Here is a 16,735-nt window from a genome sequence, read left to right on the forward strand (position 1 = left end):
AATGCTTTGCCTACAAATCTCAGAGCAATGGTTGTTGATATACTTAGGTCTTTCCTTGTTACTTTATCTTTCTGTTACTTTATGTACCCTTTTCTAATGAAATGCTTTATGTTGATATATTGTGGCTTTACGTACACCTGTAAGAAATGTAGAGATTTTCTGGACCTTTTACCTAGTCTTCCCCAAAGGTCACCTTTTGCAAAACTGTAATACAGTTTCAAACGGGAATGTAGACACTGATAAAGTCAAGATAATCCCTGGTGTTGTCACACCTGTGTCCCTTCTACCCTGCTTTCTCTTTAACCCTTGGCAGCCACTACTCTCTTCTTCCATTTCTGTAATTTCATCATTTGAAGATTGCTATACTAAATTGCTGATTACCTACTAAATGTAATCATATAGTAGGTAATATTTGAGGATTGCCTTTTTTCATTTTGAATGAATTTTCCAGAGATTCTCCAGAATTATTGTGTAAAACAGGAGTTTGTTCCTTTTGATTGCTGAGCCACATTCCATGGTACGGATACACCAAAGTTTGTTGAATCATTCACTTCTTAAGGACATCAGAGTTGTTTTTAGTTTGGGGCTATTACAAGTAAAGATGCAATAAATATTCATGTACAGGTTTTTCTGTGAGCTTAAGTTTTTATTTCTTTGGAATATAGACGAAAGAGTACAGTTGCTGGTCATGCAGTGTTACACATTTCATTTTTTAAGAAATTGCCAAACTTTTCAGAGTGGCTATATTATTTCACATTTCTGTCAACAGTATATAAGCGATCTAGTTTCTCTGACATCCTCAGCAGCATTTGGTGTTGTCACTATTTTTTGTTTTAGCCATTCTGTAGGTGTATAAAGATATCTCATTGTGGTTTTAGTTTATATTTCCCTGATGACTAGCCATACTTAACTGTTTTTAGACTTTGTTAGTCTTGGCGTCGGAGAAGGAAACGGCAGCCCACTCCAGTATTCTTGCCTGGAGAATCCTGTGAACAGAGGAGCCTGGTGGGCTGCTATCTATGGGGTCGCACAGAGTTGGACACAACTGAAGCAGCTTAGCATGCATGCATGCGTTGGAGAAGGAAATGGCAACCCACTCCAGTGTTCTTGCCTGGAGAATCCCAGGGACGGAGGAACTTGGTGGGCTGCTGTCCATGTGGTCTCACAGAGTCGGACACGACTGAAGCGACTTAGCAGCAGCAGCAGCAGCAGTCTTGGCATCAGATAATACTTTATGAGGTCAATTTGAAAGTGTTCTCTCCTCTTCTCTTCTAGTATTTTCTGGAGAAATTCTGTAAACATTTGTTAGTTTGTTGTAAAAACAGCTGAGCCTGAAGTTTTTTTGTTTTGTTTTAGAAGTATTTTAACTATGAATTTGATTTCCTTAGTACTTATAAGGCTATTTAAAAATTGAGTGAGATGAGGTAGTTCGTGTTTTTCAAGTAATTGGTCCATTTCTTCTGAATAATCAAATTTGTATGTATAGCATACTTTGTGGTATTCCTTTATTATCCTTCTAATGTGGTATTCCTTTATTGTCCTTTGAATGTCTGGAAGCCCATTTCCTTCCTGATTGGTAATTTCTGTCTATTCTCTTTTTTGTCATTTTTGCTAGAGATTTGTCAATTCTATTGATCTTTTTTTTAAAAAATCAACTCTGTTTCATAGATTTTTGGTACAGTGTATTTTTGTTTTCATTTCTGTTGATTTCTGGTGTATTTCTTATCTCATCATTTTCAGTTTATCTTGTTCTTTCTAGGTTCTTCAGGAGAGAACTTCAATTACTAATTTGAGGCTTTTCTTTTTTTCTAATGTGTTCAGTTCAGTCGCTGAGTCTTGTCCAACTCTTTACGACCCCATGAATTGCAGCACACCAGACCTCCCTGTCCTTTACCAACTCCCGGAGTTTACTCAAACTCATGTCCATCCAGTCGGTGATGCCATCCAGCCATCTCATCCTCTGTCGTCCCCTTCTCCTCCTGCCCCCAATCCCTCCCAGCATCAGGGTCTTTTCCAGTGAGTCAACTCTGCTCATGAGGTGGCCAGAGTATTGGAGTTTCAGCTTCAGAATCAGTCCTTCCAGTGAACACCCAGGACTGATCTCCTTTAGGATCGACTGGTTGGATCTCCTTGCAGTCCAAGGGACTCTCAAGAGTCTTCTCCAACACCACAGTTCAAAAGCATCAATTTTTCGGCGCTCAGATTTCTTCACAGTCCAACTCTTAACATCCATGCGTGACCACTGGAAAAACCATAGCCTTGACGAGACGGACCTTTGTTGGCAAAGTAATGTCTCTGCTTTTTAATATGCTGTCTAGGTTGGTCATAACTTTTCTTCCAAGGAGTAAGCGTCTTTTAATTTCATGGCTGCAATTACCCTCTGCAGTGACTCTGGAGTCCCCAAAAATAAAGTTCTCACTGTTTCCACTGTTTCCCCATCTATTTCCCATGAAGTGATGGGACCAGATGCCATGATCTTAGTTTTCTGAATGTTGAGCTTTAAGCCAATTTTTTCACTCTCCTCTTTCACTTTCATCAAGAGGCTTTTTAGTTCCTCTTCACTGTCTGCCATAAGGATGGTGTCATCTGCATGTCTGAGGTTATTGATATTTCTCCTGGCAATCTTGATTCCAGCTTGGGCTTCATCCAGCCCAGCATTTCTCAAGATGTACTCTGCATATTAAGTTAAATAAGCAGGGTGACAATATACAGCCTTGACGTACTCCTTTCCCTAATTGGAACCAGTCTATTGTTCCATGTCCAGTTCTAACTGTTGCTTCCTGACCTGCATACAAGTTTCTGAAGAGGCAGGTCAGGTGGTCTGGTATGCCCATCTCCTTCAAAATTTTCCACAGTTTATTGTGATCCACACAGTCAAAGGCTTTGGCATAGTCAGTAAAGCAGAAATAGATGTTCTTCTGGAACTCTATTCCTTTTTCGATGATCTAGTGGATGTTGGCACTTTGATCTCTGGTTCCTCTGCCTTTTCTAGAACCAGCTTGAACATCTGGAAGTTCACGGTTCATGTATTGCTGAAGCTTGGCTTGGAGAATTTTTAGCATTACTTTACCAGTGTATGAGATGAGTGCAATTATGTGGTAGTTTGAGCATTCTTTGGGATTGGAATGAAAACTGACCTTTTCCAGTCCTGTGGCCACTGTTGAGTTTTCCAAATTTGCTGGCATATTGAGTACAGCACTTTCACAGCATCATCTTTCAGGATTTGAAATAGCTCAACTGGAATTCCATCACCTCCACTAGCTTTGTTCGTAGTGATGTTTTCTAAGGCCCACTTGACTTCACATTCCAGGATGTCTGGCTCTAGGTGAGTGATCACACCATCGTGATTATCTGGGTCGTGAAGATCTTTTTTGTACAGTTCCTCTGTGTATTCTTGCCACCTCTTCTTAATATCTTCTGCTTCTGTTAGGTCCATACCATTTCTGTCCTTTATTGAACCCATCTTTGCATGAAATGGTCCCTTGGTATCTCTAATTTTCTTTTTTTTTTTTTTTTAAGTGGTTTTTGTCATACATTGACATGAACCCTAATTTTCTTGAAGAGATCGCTAGTCTTTCCCATTCTGTTGTTTTCCTCTGTTTCTTTGCATTGATTGCTGAGGAAGGCTTTCTTATCTCTTTGCTAGTCTTTGGAACTCTGCATTCAAATGGGAGTATCTTTCCTTTTTCCTTTGCTTTTCACTTCTCTTCTTTTCACAGCTATTTGTAAGGCCTCCTCAGACAACCATTTTGCCTTTTTGCATTTCTTTTCCATAGGGATGGTCTTGATTCCTGTCTCCTGTACAATGTCATGAACCTCCGTCCATAGTTCATCAGGCACTCTGTCTATCAGATCTGGTCCGTTAAATCTATTTCTCACTTCCACTGTATAGTCATAAGGGATTTGATTTAGGTCATACCTGAATGGTCTAGTGGTTTTCCCTACTTTCTTCAATTTAAGTCTGAATTTGGCAATAAGGAGTTCATGATCTGAGCCACGGTCAGCTCCCGGTCTTGTTTTTGCTGACTGTATAGAGCTTCTCCATCTTCGGCTGCAAAGAATATAATCAATCTGATTTCGGTGTTGAGCATCTGGTGATGTCCATGTGTAGAGTCTTCTCTTGTGTTGGAAGAGGGTGTTTGCTATGACCAGTGCATTCTTCTGGCAAAACTCTATTAGCCTTTGCCCTGCTTCATCCCGTACTCCAAGGTCAAATTTGCCTGTTACTCCAGGTGTTTCTTGACTTCCTACTTTTGCATTCCAGTCCCCTATAATGAAAAGGACATCTTTTTTGGGTGTTAGTTCTACAAGGTCTTGTAGGTCTTCAAGAACCGTTCAACTTCAGCTTCTTCAGCGTTACTGGTTGGGGCATAGGCTTAGATTACTGTGATACTGAATGGTTTGCCTTGGAAGTGAACAGAGATCACTCTGTCATTTTTGAGACTGCATCCAAGTACTGCATTTTGGACTCTTGTGACCATGATGGCTACTCCAATCCTTCTAAGGGCTTCTTGCCCACAGTAGTGGATATAATGGTCATCTGAGTTAAATTCACACATTCCAGTCCATTTTAGTTTGCTGATTCCTAGAATGTCAACATTCATTCTTGCCATCTCCTGTTTAACCACTCCAATTTGCCTTGATTCATAGACCTAATATTCCCAGTTCCTTATGCAATACTGCTCTTTACAGCATCGGATCTTGCTTCTATCACCAGTCACATCTAATTCACATTCTAATGTGTTAGTGTTATGAATTTACCTCATCACTGCTGTAGTTGTGTTCCATGAATTTGATGTGTTTGTTTTCATTTTCATGTAGTTCCTTGTATTTTATTTTCCTTAATATTCTCTTTGACCCATAGGTTATGCAGAAGTGTGTTGTTTCGTTTCCAAACCTTTGGAATGTGTAAATTTGTTAGTTTTGTGGCCTGTCCTGTGGTCTCTCTTGGAATATGTTCCATAGTCACTTTAAAAAAGAATGTTCTGGCAAATAGAAAAGCCTGTATGAGGACAACAGTGAGAACGCATCACTCCATAGTAGGACACATGATTAATTTCCTTCCTTATGCATTTCAGTTTTTCATATGATAGTATTCAGTGATCAAATGTTACACTGATCATTATTTGTTAAAAGTCAATGATATGCAAATTAAAAACGAAAGAAACCACAAAACATTTATTTGCCACATCTTAAAATCCACTCAGAGAGAGAGTGGTAGTTTTACATGTCAACTTCTTAGGATATATTTCTACATATCATAGTTTTAGTGAAACAAAAATAATTTCCATATGAAATTTTACTTAACTTTTGAGGAAGATTATTTTTCACCATCATCATTAAATGTGCTGTGCTATGCTTAGCTGCTTAGTTGTGTCTGACTCTTTGTGACCCCGTGAACTGTAGCCTGCCAGTCTCCTCTCTCCGTGTGGATTCTCCAGGCAAGAATACTGGAGTGGGTTGCCATGCTCTGTTCCAGGGGATCTTTCCAACCCAGGGATTGAACCCAGGTCTCCCGCATCACAGGTGGATTCTTTACCATCTGAGTTGCCAGGGAAGCCTTGTCATTAAATAGGAAAACAGTATTCTGCTGAATGGAGTGTTCTGTAAATGACAATTAAAGCTTCCTGATTGGTGTTATTGAGTTCTTCTGTATCCTTGCTGATTTTCTGTTTGGAAGTTCTATCAAACTGCTACTACTACAGTTCTATCAAACTGTTGCTGTGGTTTGTCTATTTCTTCTTTCATTTTTATCAGTTTTTGTTTCTTACCTTTTGTAAGCTCTGTTATTTGGTACATATTTAGGATAAGTTTTCTTGACTAATTAATCCCTTTTATTATTATATAATGGCTCAACAGTTAGTTAGAACTGCACATGGAACAACAAACTGGTTCCAAATAGGTAAAGGTGTATGTCAGGGCTGTATATTGTCACCCTACTTATTTAACTTATAGGCAGATTACATCATGAGAAATGCTGGGCTGGAGGAAGCCCAAGCTGGAATCAAGATTGCCAGAAGAAATATCAATAACCTCAGATATACAGATGACACCACCCTTGTGGCAGAAAGTGAAGAAGAACTAAAGAGCCTCTTGATGAAAGTGAAAGAGGAGAGTGAAAAGTTGGTTTAAAACTCAGCATTCAGAAAACTAAGATCATGGCATCCAGTCCCATCACTTCATGACAAATAGTTGGGGAGATAGTAGAAACAGTGACAGACTTTATTTTGGGGGGTTCCAAAATTTCACTGCAGATGGTGACTGCAGCCATGAAATTAAAAGACACTCCTTGGAAGAAAAGTTATGACCAACCTAGACAGCATATTAAAAAGCAGAGACATTGCTTTGCTAACAAAGGTCCGTCTAGTCAAAGCTATGGTTTTTTCAGTGGTCATGTATTGACGTGAGAGTTGGACTATAAAGAAAGCTAGCACTGAAGAATTAATGCTTTTGAACTGTGGTGTTGGAGAAGACTCTTGAGAGTCCCTTGGACTGCAAGGAGATCCAACCGGTCCATCCTAAAGGAGATCAGTCTTGGGTGTTCATTGGAAGAGCTGATGCTGAAGCTGAAACTCCAATACTTTGGCCACCTGATGCGAAGAACTGAGTCATTAGAAAAGACCCTGTTGCTGGGAAAGATTGAAGGCGAGAGAAGAAGGGGAGGACAGAGGATGAAATGGTTGGATGGCATCACCGACTCAGTGAACATGAGTTTGAGTAAACTCTGGGAGTTGGTGATGGACAGGGAGGCCTGGCGTGCTGCAGTCCATGGGGTCGCAGAGAGTCGGACACGACTAAGCAACTGACTAAACTGAATGCCTTTCTCTGTCTCTGATAATTTTTTTTTGTTCCAGAGTCGTCTTTATCAGTTAATAACACAGGCACTCTGCTTTCCCTTTTGAATGTTTGTGTGATAGATTTATTGTATGTAATAGATACGTTCACTGCCTGTATTATTGTATATAACATACATACATATTCCCTTACTACCTACCTATCTCATTACATCTGAAGGCAATTTCTCTTATAGGCAGTATGTTTAATCCTCTCTGCCAGTCTCTGTCTTTAAATTGTATATTTAAGCCATTTACATTTAATGTAATCATTGGTATATGACAGCTTGTTGTTTGATTGCTAAGTTGTGTCATCTCTGCAGCCCCATGGACTGCAGCACGCCTAGCTTCCGTGTCCTTCCCTATCTCATGGAGTTTGCTCAGATTAATGTCCGTTGAATTGGTAATGCTATCTAACTATCTGAGAGCTTAGATCTGCCAATTTTTATTTTTCATTTCTTACTTGTTCTGTTTGTTTTTTGTTTTCCTGTTTCTTTTTCCTGCCTTTCTCAGGGTTAATTGAATGTCTTTGGGAGTTCCATTTTTATTTATCTTGTTTATATAATACAATCACTTATATCTTTTTTATAATACAGTTGATTTAAGTATTTCTCATATATACCTTGAGAACCACAGATAGTGTTATAATTTTTACTTTAACCATCCAAAAATAATTTCAAAAACTCATGAGAAGAAAAGCCTACTGTGTTTGTTCATACTTTTTACTTTGTCCTTTCTTCCTTCATCAGAATGTACAATTCTTTTATTTTATTTATTTATTATTTCTATGTGGCGAGCTTTCCCTAGCCATTCATTTAGGGTAGGTCCTCTTGAGAAAAATTTTCAGTTTTTTTCAACTGAGAATATCATCTTCTCTTCATTACTAAAGAATATTTTTGCTAGTTTTGGATTCTTGGTTGCCGGTCTTTTCTTTCAGCATTTGAAATACATTCTGACAGTTTTTTCTGGTATTCATGGTTTATGATGAGAAATGAACTGTTACTCAAATTTTTTTTGTCTTATATGTAAGATGTCATTTTTTGCATGCTGTTTTTAAGAATTTTTTCTTTGTCACTAGTTTTCAGAAATTTGACTAAAATTGTATTGTCATTTATATGTTTGGTTTCACCTGCAATAATTTCACTCAGCTTCTTTAATCTGTTGGTTTAAGCCTCTTGCAGAAGTTGGGATTTTTTTAGCTATTATTTATCTAAGTACTTATTTGGTTCTCTTCTTTGGAACTCCACAGATTTGAATGTTGCATATTTTATTGTAGTCTCACCGGTCCCTGAGACTCTGTTCTTTTCTTTCTAGTCTGTTTTCTCTTTGCTATCTACATTGACTTGATTTCTACTGTTCTGTCTTTTTAGCTCTCTGATTTTGAGCTCATCCACTATGCTTTTTCTCTTGACTATTTTGTTTTTCAATTCTAACATCTCCACAGGATTCTTTATTTCTTGCCTCTCTCTGATGAGACTTCCTGTTTCTTCATTTGTTTCAAGCATGTTGGTGTTTACTCATTGAAGCATTTTAATTGTGACTGCTCTGAAGTCATTGGCAGATAATCCTGGCAACTTTGTCACCTCGGTACCTACATTAGTTGACTTTTTTTCCCCATTGTTTGATGTTTTTTGGTTCTTGGTGTGACAGGTAAAACCTGAACATTTTCATATTATGCTATTATAGTTTATGCTTTATTTAAATGTTCTAATTGTTTCTCTGACAGTCTTTCAACAGGAGCAGGGGGCACTGCTGCCTCATTACTGCCAGATGGAAATACAAGTCCAGGGTCTCCACTGGGCCTCCATTGACACTGACATGGGTTATTTTCATTTCTGCTGGTTGTTGACGAGAGTCCTCCTTCTCTCTGAGCCGCCCCTGGCACACCCTAAGCACAGAGGGGAGAGAGCCTCTCAGGCAGGAGGGTGGGAAGTTGGGTCTCTCCACATGGTCTTCACAGTGGGAGCCACTCGTTACTGTCCAGTAGGGATACATACACGTCCTGGTTGTCTTCTCTGACAACTCCCTTGGGGGTGTTGGGGAGCCTTGTTAACGGCCTTGCAAGGGCTAGAGTCTAGGTTCCCCCTGAGCCTTTGCTGATGTGGAGGAGACAGGCCCAGGTTGTTCTTGATTTGGCGGCAGTAGAGACATTACTGGGCCTCCCTGGTGGCTTAGAAGGTAAAGAAACCACCTGCAGTATGGGTGACCTGGGTTCGATTCCTGGTTTGGGAAGATCACCTGGAGGAAGGCATGGCAACCTGCTCCAGTACTCTTGCCTGAAGAATCCCTACGGGCAGAGGAGCTTGGCAGGCTGCAGTCCATGGGGTTGCAAAGAGTCGGACACGACTGAGTGACTAAAAATACACACAGAGACGTTATCATTTGCTGAGCTGCCCTCTTTCCTGTCCTTTTGGCTACAGAGAGCAGACTTTTGTCAGACCTTTTTTGTCTGTGCGTGTCAGTATTTCCAGTTTGCATGCTGCATCAGTTCCAAATCAGGAAAATCCAGGAACTTGTTTTATATCATTTCTTAAATCCCTTGCTTGTCTGCTTTTTCTTATTTTTCAGTACTGTCTTTATATTTGTTTTATACACAATGTCCAGGATTTTTGGTTTTACCCAGTGAGAAAAATAGGAAAAATTAATAATGCCTTTCTCCCCAGAAGTAGAAGTCTTGTTTGAACTTTTAAATAGTACACTTAATTTAAAAAGTATATTCCACCCTTTCACCACAAATAACTCAATTTTGGAGATCGTACTGAAGTTTAGTCTACATGACTCAGCATTCTCCTCTGAGTTATGTAGAGTCGACAGTCCAGTATTCATTTTCATGGCAAAGTAATGGCAGAGTGGTGGCCAGTCAAATCAGAGATGTTATTGATGATAAGATACATCAATGTTTCATTTAGTTTTCAGAATGAGAAAATTACTGTGAACAAATTAATATGCCATCCATACAGTAAGATGCATGCTGATTTTTCAAAGGTCAAAATATGGCAAGAGTGTGCTTCTTGGAACAGAATCAGTATGGTAGTTAGGTGGAAAGACGTGCAGAGTGAAGTGCAAACAATGATGTATTAATGTTCAAACATATTTTATCTATTTACCCTGTTCAGTTTAACAAGTGGATGTTGGTCAACTAACAAAAGCAAGCATTCCTTTTCTGAGAGTGTTGACAAGACCCTTTAAACCCCAGTCTGGTGGGTCTGTCTTTCTTGCAGAGATAAAGCTGCCTGCTTTGCTATTCAGAAGGGATTACAGGCATCACGTAGTGACATTAAGCTATTTAACCATAATGATATGGACGACCTGGAGCGACTACTAAAAGAACAAGAGATTGAAGATCAAAAGGTATGATTCTTTTGAAGAAAATTATACAGTTCTTTAGTGCTTTCTAACCAGCTAAATTATAAATGAAATGGTAATTTGTCATGAAAACTTGCCTGTGGATCACATTTGGGTATTAAATAAGGGTGTTCTTGCTTATTAAATGTACCTCAGGTTAGAAAGCCAAGTCTGATAGTAATTGTCTCATCATTGTCATCGTTATATGTGGCAAATTTGGAAGAAGGGTATCTAGGTAGCTTTCTAAAAAGAGAAAAAGAAAAACTGCATGCACTTTTGGAGATGGAGGGATATATATTCTCAACTCTACGGAGATAACACCAGAATTCATTACAGTGTTAACAGGATATACCTAGTGAATTTAAAATAGGCTTATTCATATCAGAATAAATCATGTATCAGTTCAATGGAAAAAACAGTGGCATCGTATCTTGATTTCTGAATTTATGTGAGACTCTTCTGACCCCAGCCTCATCCCAGAGCTCTGAGCGACTGCTTCCTATGGGAAGCAACTGCCTCCAGCATGGTTTCCTTCCCTCCTGCAGCCTGTTTACAGTTCTCAAGCACCTGCCTAGCTCCTTGGGGCAGGGAGGGAGTTGGGGGAGTGGAGCTTGCTCCTTGTTGTTCTGATAAAGGGGGAAATAGAGGAAATGTGTTCAAAGCGTCACTGTTAGAATTAGCATTTATTTGCCCCTGACAACAGGGATGGAGAAGGTAGTTCTGGTCTGTGGTTCTGCAGAAGGAACCACTATATGTAGATGTACTAGTAACCCGGTCACCAGATCCTTGGTCTGAAACACCACTTTCAAGTGGACTTTTCCACTGCAACTCATCCATTGTTAGAGTAACTGATAAAGATGCTCATCACATTCTTAATTTTGTGTTAATTCCCACTTTTCTAGATACTCGTTTTATTTCTTTTGGATTCAGTTGTCCTTGTTTAGGTGATAGCCTAGGAGCAGCACTACATGATCATACACATTCTTGTGATGAATATGCGTAGACTCTGCTATTCTGCGATAGATGTGTTATAAGCCATGTTTTATAATTATACAATTTAGAAAACTCTATAGATGTTAGGGAACATCTTAAAGTTGACACCATACCACCTATGAATTCTTTCTACAAATTGTAAAATGATGCCCCTTATTCTGATTCAGTAATAGAATGCTACCGCATTGAAGAACACTGCCATAGAAAGTATGACCAATGAACTGGTCTGCTCTAGAGTTATTTTGCCAAGTTAACATTGTACAAATTTGGAAGACAACATATTCAAGTTTTTTCTGTATGTATTTTATAAGATTTACAATCTGTGGAACTTTTTGAAAATGAATAACCAGGAATTATCTTCAAATTTATTGCCATTTTATAGTTTTTACCTTTTTACTAGTTAATTTATACCATATTTCCCTGCCAAGAGTAAGCTTTCTAAATTACTTTACATTTTGATTTTTAGAAATAAATCTTCTTAAATTTTATTTTCATATTTAAATTTTTATGTATTTCCTACTTAGATGCTTGTTTTTACTTTGAAAGTGAGTTAAAATATTGCAGTTTAGTCTGGATTTGGATCAAACTTTTTTTGTCAAAATTTCCCAACTATTGGGGTTCATACATTTTTTTCATTACTTTTCTTTTAGAGTTCTCTTATCCCATATTAATCCTTCTTTAAGAAAAAAAAAGTAGATTAAAAACAGCAGTTCACAGAAATACAAACAACTAAGCAAATGAAAAACAGTCTGACCTCACTAACAATTACAGAAATAAGGGTAAAAGTTTTTGCCTGTCCAGTTAGGGAAAACTTTTATGGTAGTAATCAGTGCCACACTGATGTGTGTGATGATACAAAGAGTTTTCCTCTAGCTCTGATGAGAGTTTCAGTTGTGACAGCGTTTCTAGAGGATAAATGGGCGCATATATTCTAGGATTCTTAAATACCTGTATCCTCTGGAGTTCTATCTTTAGAAGATAAGATAATCAGAAATGGTGTCAAAGATCAAAAAAAAAAAAAAAAAGATCAACCGATATTCACAATGTGAATTGGAAAAACCAAATGAGGGAAACAAACTAAATCCAACACTGTGGGAATAATTAAGTAATCTGTGGTGTATCTATAAGGTGAAATAGAAAATCTCCATTAAAATCATGGTTTAAATAATATTAAATAGTGTAAAAATGTTCACAGATAATATTTTTAAAACTCACATCCTGAAACTATTGTAGCAAAATCCTGACTTAAACAAGGTAAGTTAATCAGTGTATGGTGTGATGAACTCATTTGTTAAATTCTTTTTTGTACTTTTCCATTTCCCAAGAATATTACAGGAATAAAATATTCCTTCATTGATTATTTTAAGATCATAAGAAAGATACTTCATTCTTGAAAGGCAAGGAGAAGCAGGATGCCCCCATGTCCTTACCTGTGACCTCCCAGGAGACCCAGAGACTTCATGTTTGAGTTAATGGCAGAGTGAAGATGACCAAGAAAACTCAATGATGTAAATTTCTGCATACTTCAGTAGACACTTTTTTGAACATTACAGCTGTGGGTTCCCCAATATACCTTAAAGAACAGCTCTGATATTTGAATTTCTAGTTGTTCATTAGAAGCTTGGAAGCAAGAAGCCTTTGAGTAGAAAGGTGATGGCAAACTCTGTCTATGGAATTTTTGCAGTGCTGCTGCTAAGTCGCTTCAGTCGTGTCCGACTCTGTGCGACCCCATAGACGGCAACCCACCAGGCTCCCCCATCCCTGGGATTCTCCAGGCAAGAACACTGGAGTGGGTTGCCATTTCCTTCGGTGCAGCATACCTGAAACATCAACAGATTCAGCAGTGGGAGTGGTTTATTAGTGACTTGATGTCAGTGGGGTGTGGAAAGGCATGTGTTATTTGAAAAAGTCCATCCATTACACCACCTTTGAACATCACTGGATGAAGCCATAGTCAGTTTTACTTGACTCAGTTTTGAGGAATAAGGAAGGTTTCATTTGTTTTTTGGTTGACAAGGGAGATCAAGGGTTGTCTGTTTTTTAACTTTTTATTATTAAAAGATCTGGCACATTTGGAGGAAATAGTAGTATAGTGAAGCCCCCTGTGCCCTTCTCTCAGCTCTGTTTTCAAAATTCTGTCATTGTGTCATCTGAACCTTCACCTGACTCCCCACCTCATCTCTGAAGATGATGATGATTGTCATCATCATTATAGTTCTTCTTATTTTAGGTAAAATTTACAGACACTGAAATACATAAATCCTAATCATCCAATTTTGACCAGTAGTTATACCCATGTAGCCCAGGTGTCCTGACCCCTATCATGACATAAAACATCCACTTCTCCCCCAGAAGATTCCCTTGGGTCCCTTTCCAGTCATTCTGGGCTTGGAGGGTTTTATTTTTGTTTTAATATTCTCAGATTCTAAACAGTCTGTATTTGTGGGTGAGGCCTCCTCATTGGCTATGTGACCTGAAAACATACCTGGGAGAAGAAAGCACTGTTTTTCATCTCATAGTAACAGGATCTCAAAAAAGCTTGAAATTAATTTAGTCAGTTTATTTACCTTGGTGAATAAATCTTGTAGGGTGAAAGTGCTAGAAAGCACCTAACAGATTTTTGTATTTGGAGTTACTAAAGTTTAAAACGTCTGTTTTTTTCTTTTAAAGAATCCTCGCAAGGCTCGTGTAACTCGACGTTTCATTATAGTTGAAGGATTGTATATGAATACTGGAACTGTTTGCCCTCTTCCAGAATTGGTGAGCAACTATGTTTATTAATTATTTGAGAATTCAGACTATTTGGCAGTTATACCTTTTGCTTATTACCACTTTTGATGTATAATGTCTACACTGCTTTGCTTAATAGGTATCATAAGCACATTCTGATCATATTAGGGAAGTAGATTAACATAAATGCCAACCATGACCTTTAAAGAGTAATCACAACTGAGTTTTTAAAAATCAACTTTATTGAAGTGTAATGGATACGTAATAAAATACACTCATTTCAAGTGTATGATTTGATGTGTTCTGACAGGTGTACACTACTGTATCACCAGCACCACAGTCTAGAACATTTCTGTCACTCCAGAGGATCCCTCAGGATCACTTCTTAAATGATTAATGATGTTGAGCCTCTTTTCTTGTGTCAGCTACTTGTTGATCTTTGGAGAAATGTCTGTAGAAGCCTTTAGCCGAGTTTTAAATTGGTTTGTCTTTTTTGTTAAGTTCTTTGTGTATTCTGGATACTAAACCCGTATCAGATAATGTGATTTGCAAATATTTTCTTTCATTCTGTAGATTGTCTTTCTGTTTCTTTGATGGTGGCCTATAATGCACAAAGGTCTTTAATTCTGGTGCAGTCCAATTTATCTAACTTTCTGTTCTTACTTGTCTTTGTATATTCTGTGAGAGAGGGGTCAACTTCATTCTTTTGGATGTGATTATGTGTTTATCCCTCTACCATTTGTTGAAGAAACTATTATTTTCCCATTGAACGGTCTTGGCACCCTTGTTCAAAATCATCTGACTATAAATATATAGGTTCCTTTCTGGCCTCTCAGTTCTATTCCATTTGTCTATCTAGCCTTATGTGAGCACCATGCTTAATTGCTTAATCCATGTAGCTTTTGTGGTAAGCTTTGAAATCAAGACATGTGAGTTCTCCATTTTTGTTCTTTTTCAAGATTCTTTTGGTTATTTGGGGTACCTTGAGATTCCATTTAAATGTTAAAATCAGCTTTTCCATTTCTGTAAAAAAATGCCATTGAGATTTTTTTATAGGGGTTGTATTGAATATTTAGATTGCTCTGGGAAGTATTATGATCTTAATGATAGTAAGTCTTTTCATTGATGAACAAGGAATGTGTTTCCATTTATTTTTATTTTCTTCAATTTCTTTCATTACTGTTTGTGGTTTTTACTGTAAGGTCTTATCTCTCTTTGGTTAAATCTATCCCTAAGTATTTTATTCTTTTTGATGCTGTTATCGATGGGATTATTTTCTTAATTTCCTTTTTGAATTGTTCATTGCTACTTACAGAAATACTACTGACTCTTGTGTATTGGTCTTGTACAGCTTTTGCTGAACTTATTATTCTGTATTTAAGATTATATCATCTGTGGACAGAGATAGTTTTATTTCTTCCTTTCAAATCTGGTTGTCTTCCTTTTCTTGCCTTAATGCTCTGGCTAGAACTTCAGTACAGTGTTGACTATAAGTGTCAGGAGTGTGTATCCTTGTCTCATTCCTAATCTTTAAGGGGAAGCTTTCAGGCCATCACCATTGAGTAGATTTTAGCTGTGGGTTTTCCATAAATGCCCTTAATCAAGTTGAGGAAGTTCCTCCTTTTTCTAATTTGTTGAGCGCTTTTCTCATACGGGATTTGGGTTTTGTCAGATGCTTTTTCTGCATCAGTTAAGTTAATCATGTAATTTTCCTTCTATCTGTTAGTATAGTATGTTACACTGATTTTCCTGTAGTAAACTACCATTGCATTTGACCATTAAAGTCTGAATCTGTGAGTCCATCAATTGAATAAGGATTTAAAATTAAGAGTTTCATATCTTATTTTTAAATTTTTCCCTATTTATTGAGGAAATCTAGATGCATCCTAAATGTTAATAAAAGAGATGATTTCTTATTCTCTCCTTCCATTTGTGTCAAAGACTGATAGGATAATGTGGGAGAAAGAGTGGGCCACAGGATACTAGAACCATATATTACAGAAATATATTAATAAAGCAGTGTTCATGGGCAGATATACAGCCAATGGAAAAAATAGAAAGTGTAGGAACAGTAAGTATTGAATGTGTAAAATTACAGGATACAAATTAGGGTTTGACAAAGGGATTCCTGTTGTGTTACCCTTGTCTGTTTGTGTACCAGTACTGTAATAGTATTATTAAACATTTTCTAAAACATAGTTTTTAGAAACTATTTCATTTGATAATATCTCATATTAATGGATAGGACAGAGTCAGTGTTGAAAAAATGTAATTCCCAAATTGGTTCGTTCATTGTTAATGAAAACTTATATAAAAGCCCAGTGGGGATCCCTTCCCAACTTGATATTGATTAGCATGATTATGGTTAAAAAATAAATTATCAGAGACTCATGATACGAGAGTCTTATATATTTTTGTGCATTAATTCTATAGTCTCAGTGGGAAAAGTCTTAGTAATTAAAATTTGATTATTAAAAGTATGATTGTGGCACGAGGGAAGATTATTTGAGTCGTGGAGGGATTTATGACCCAACTTCTCATGTCACATATATAAAAATTTAGTGGTTGATAATCACTATATTTTAATTCAGCTGTAAAACTGATCACATACATATTGTAAAGGGGTAAATCAATTAGACATCAGAAGGAGAAAAAAAAAACTGTACACTTGTGCATTTCCTAATGTATACACCCAAAAATTTATGAAATAATTAGACAAACATATAGATAAATATGCATCTAAACCTTTGATGGGAAAGGACTTTCCTACAAGCCAGAAAGCAAAGGGGAAGGAAAAAAAAAAAAGATTAAAAAACCATACTAATGAAAACTTT

General features: G+C 37.4%; 1 protein-coding gene across 1 annotated transcript in view; it reads left to right on the forward strand.

Moving 5' to 3' along the window:
* The window catches only part of SPTLC1 (serine palmitoyltransferase long chain base subunit 1), a 63,074-nt gene that overhangs the window by 31,573 nt on the left and 14,766 nt on the right, over positions 1-16,735 (forward strand). Inside the window, exons 7-8 of the mRNA XM_043453258.1 lie at positions 10,055-10,184; positions 13,842-13,931. Of these exons, the coding sequence (XP_043309193.1) occupies positions 10,055-10,184; positions 13,842-13,931 (220 nt within the window). The remainder of the gene's footprint in view (positions 1-10,054; positions 10,185-13,841; positions 13,932-16,735) is intronic.

Source organism: Cervus canadensis, chromosome 30 (assembly GCF_019320065.1).
Source record: "Cervus canadensis isolate Bull #8, Minnesota chromosome 30, ASM1932006v1, whole genome shotgun sequence".
Lineage (NCBI taxonomy): Eukaryota > Metazoa > Chordata > Mammalia > Artiodactyla > Cervidae > Cervus > Cervus canadensis.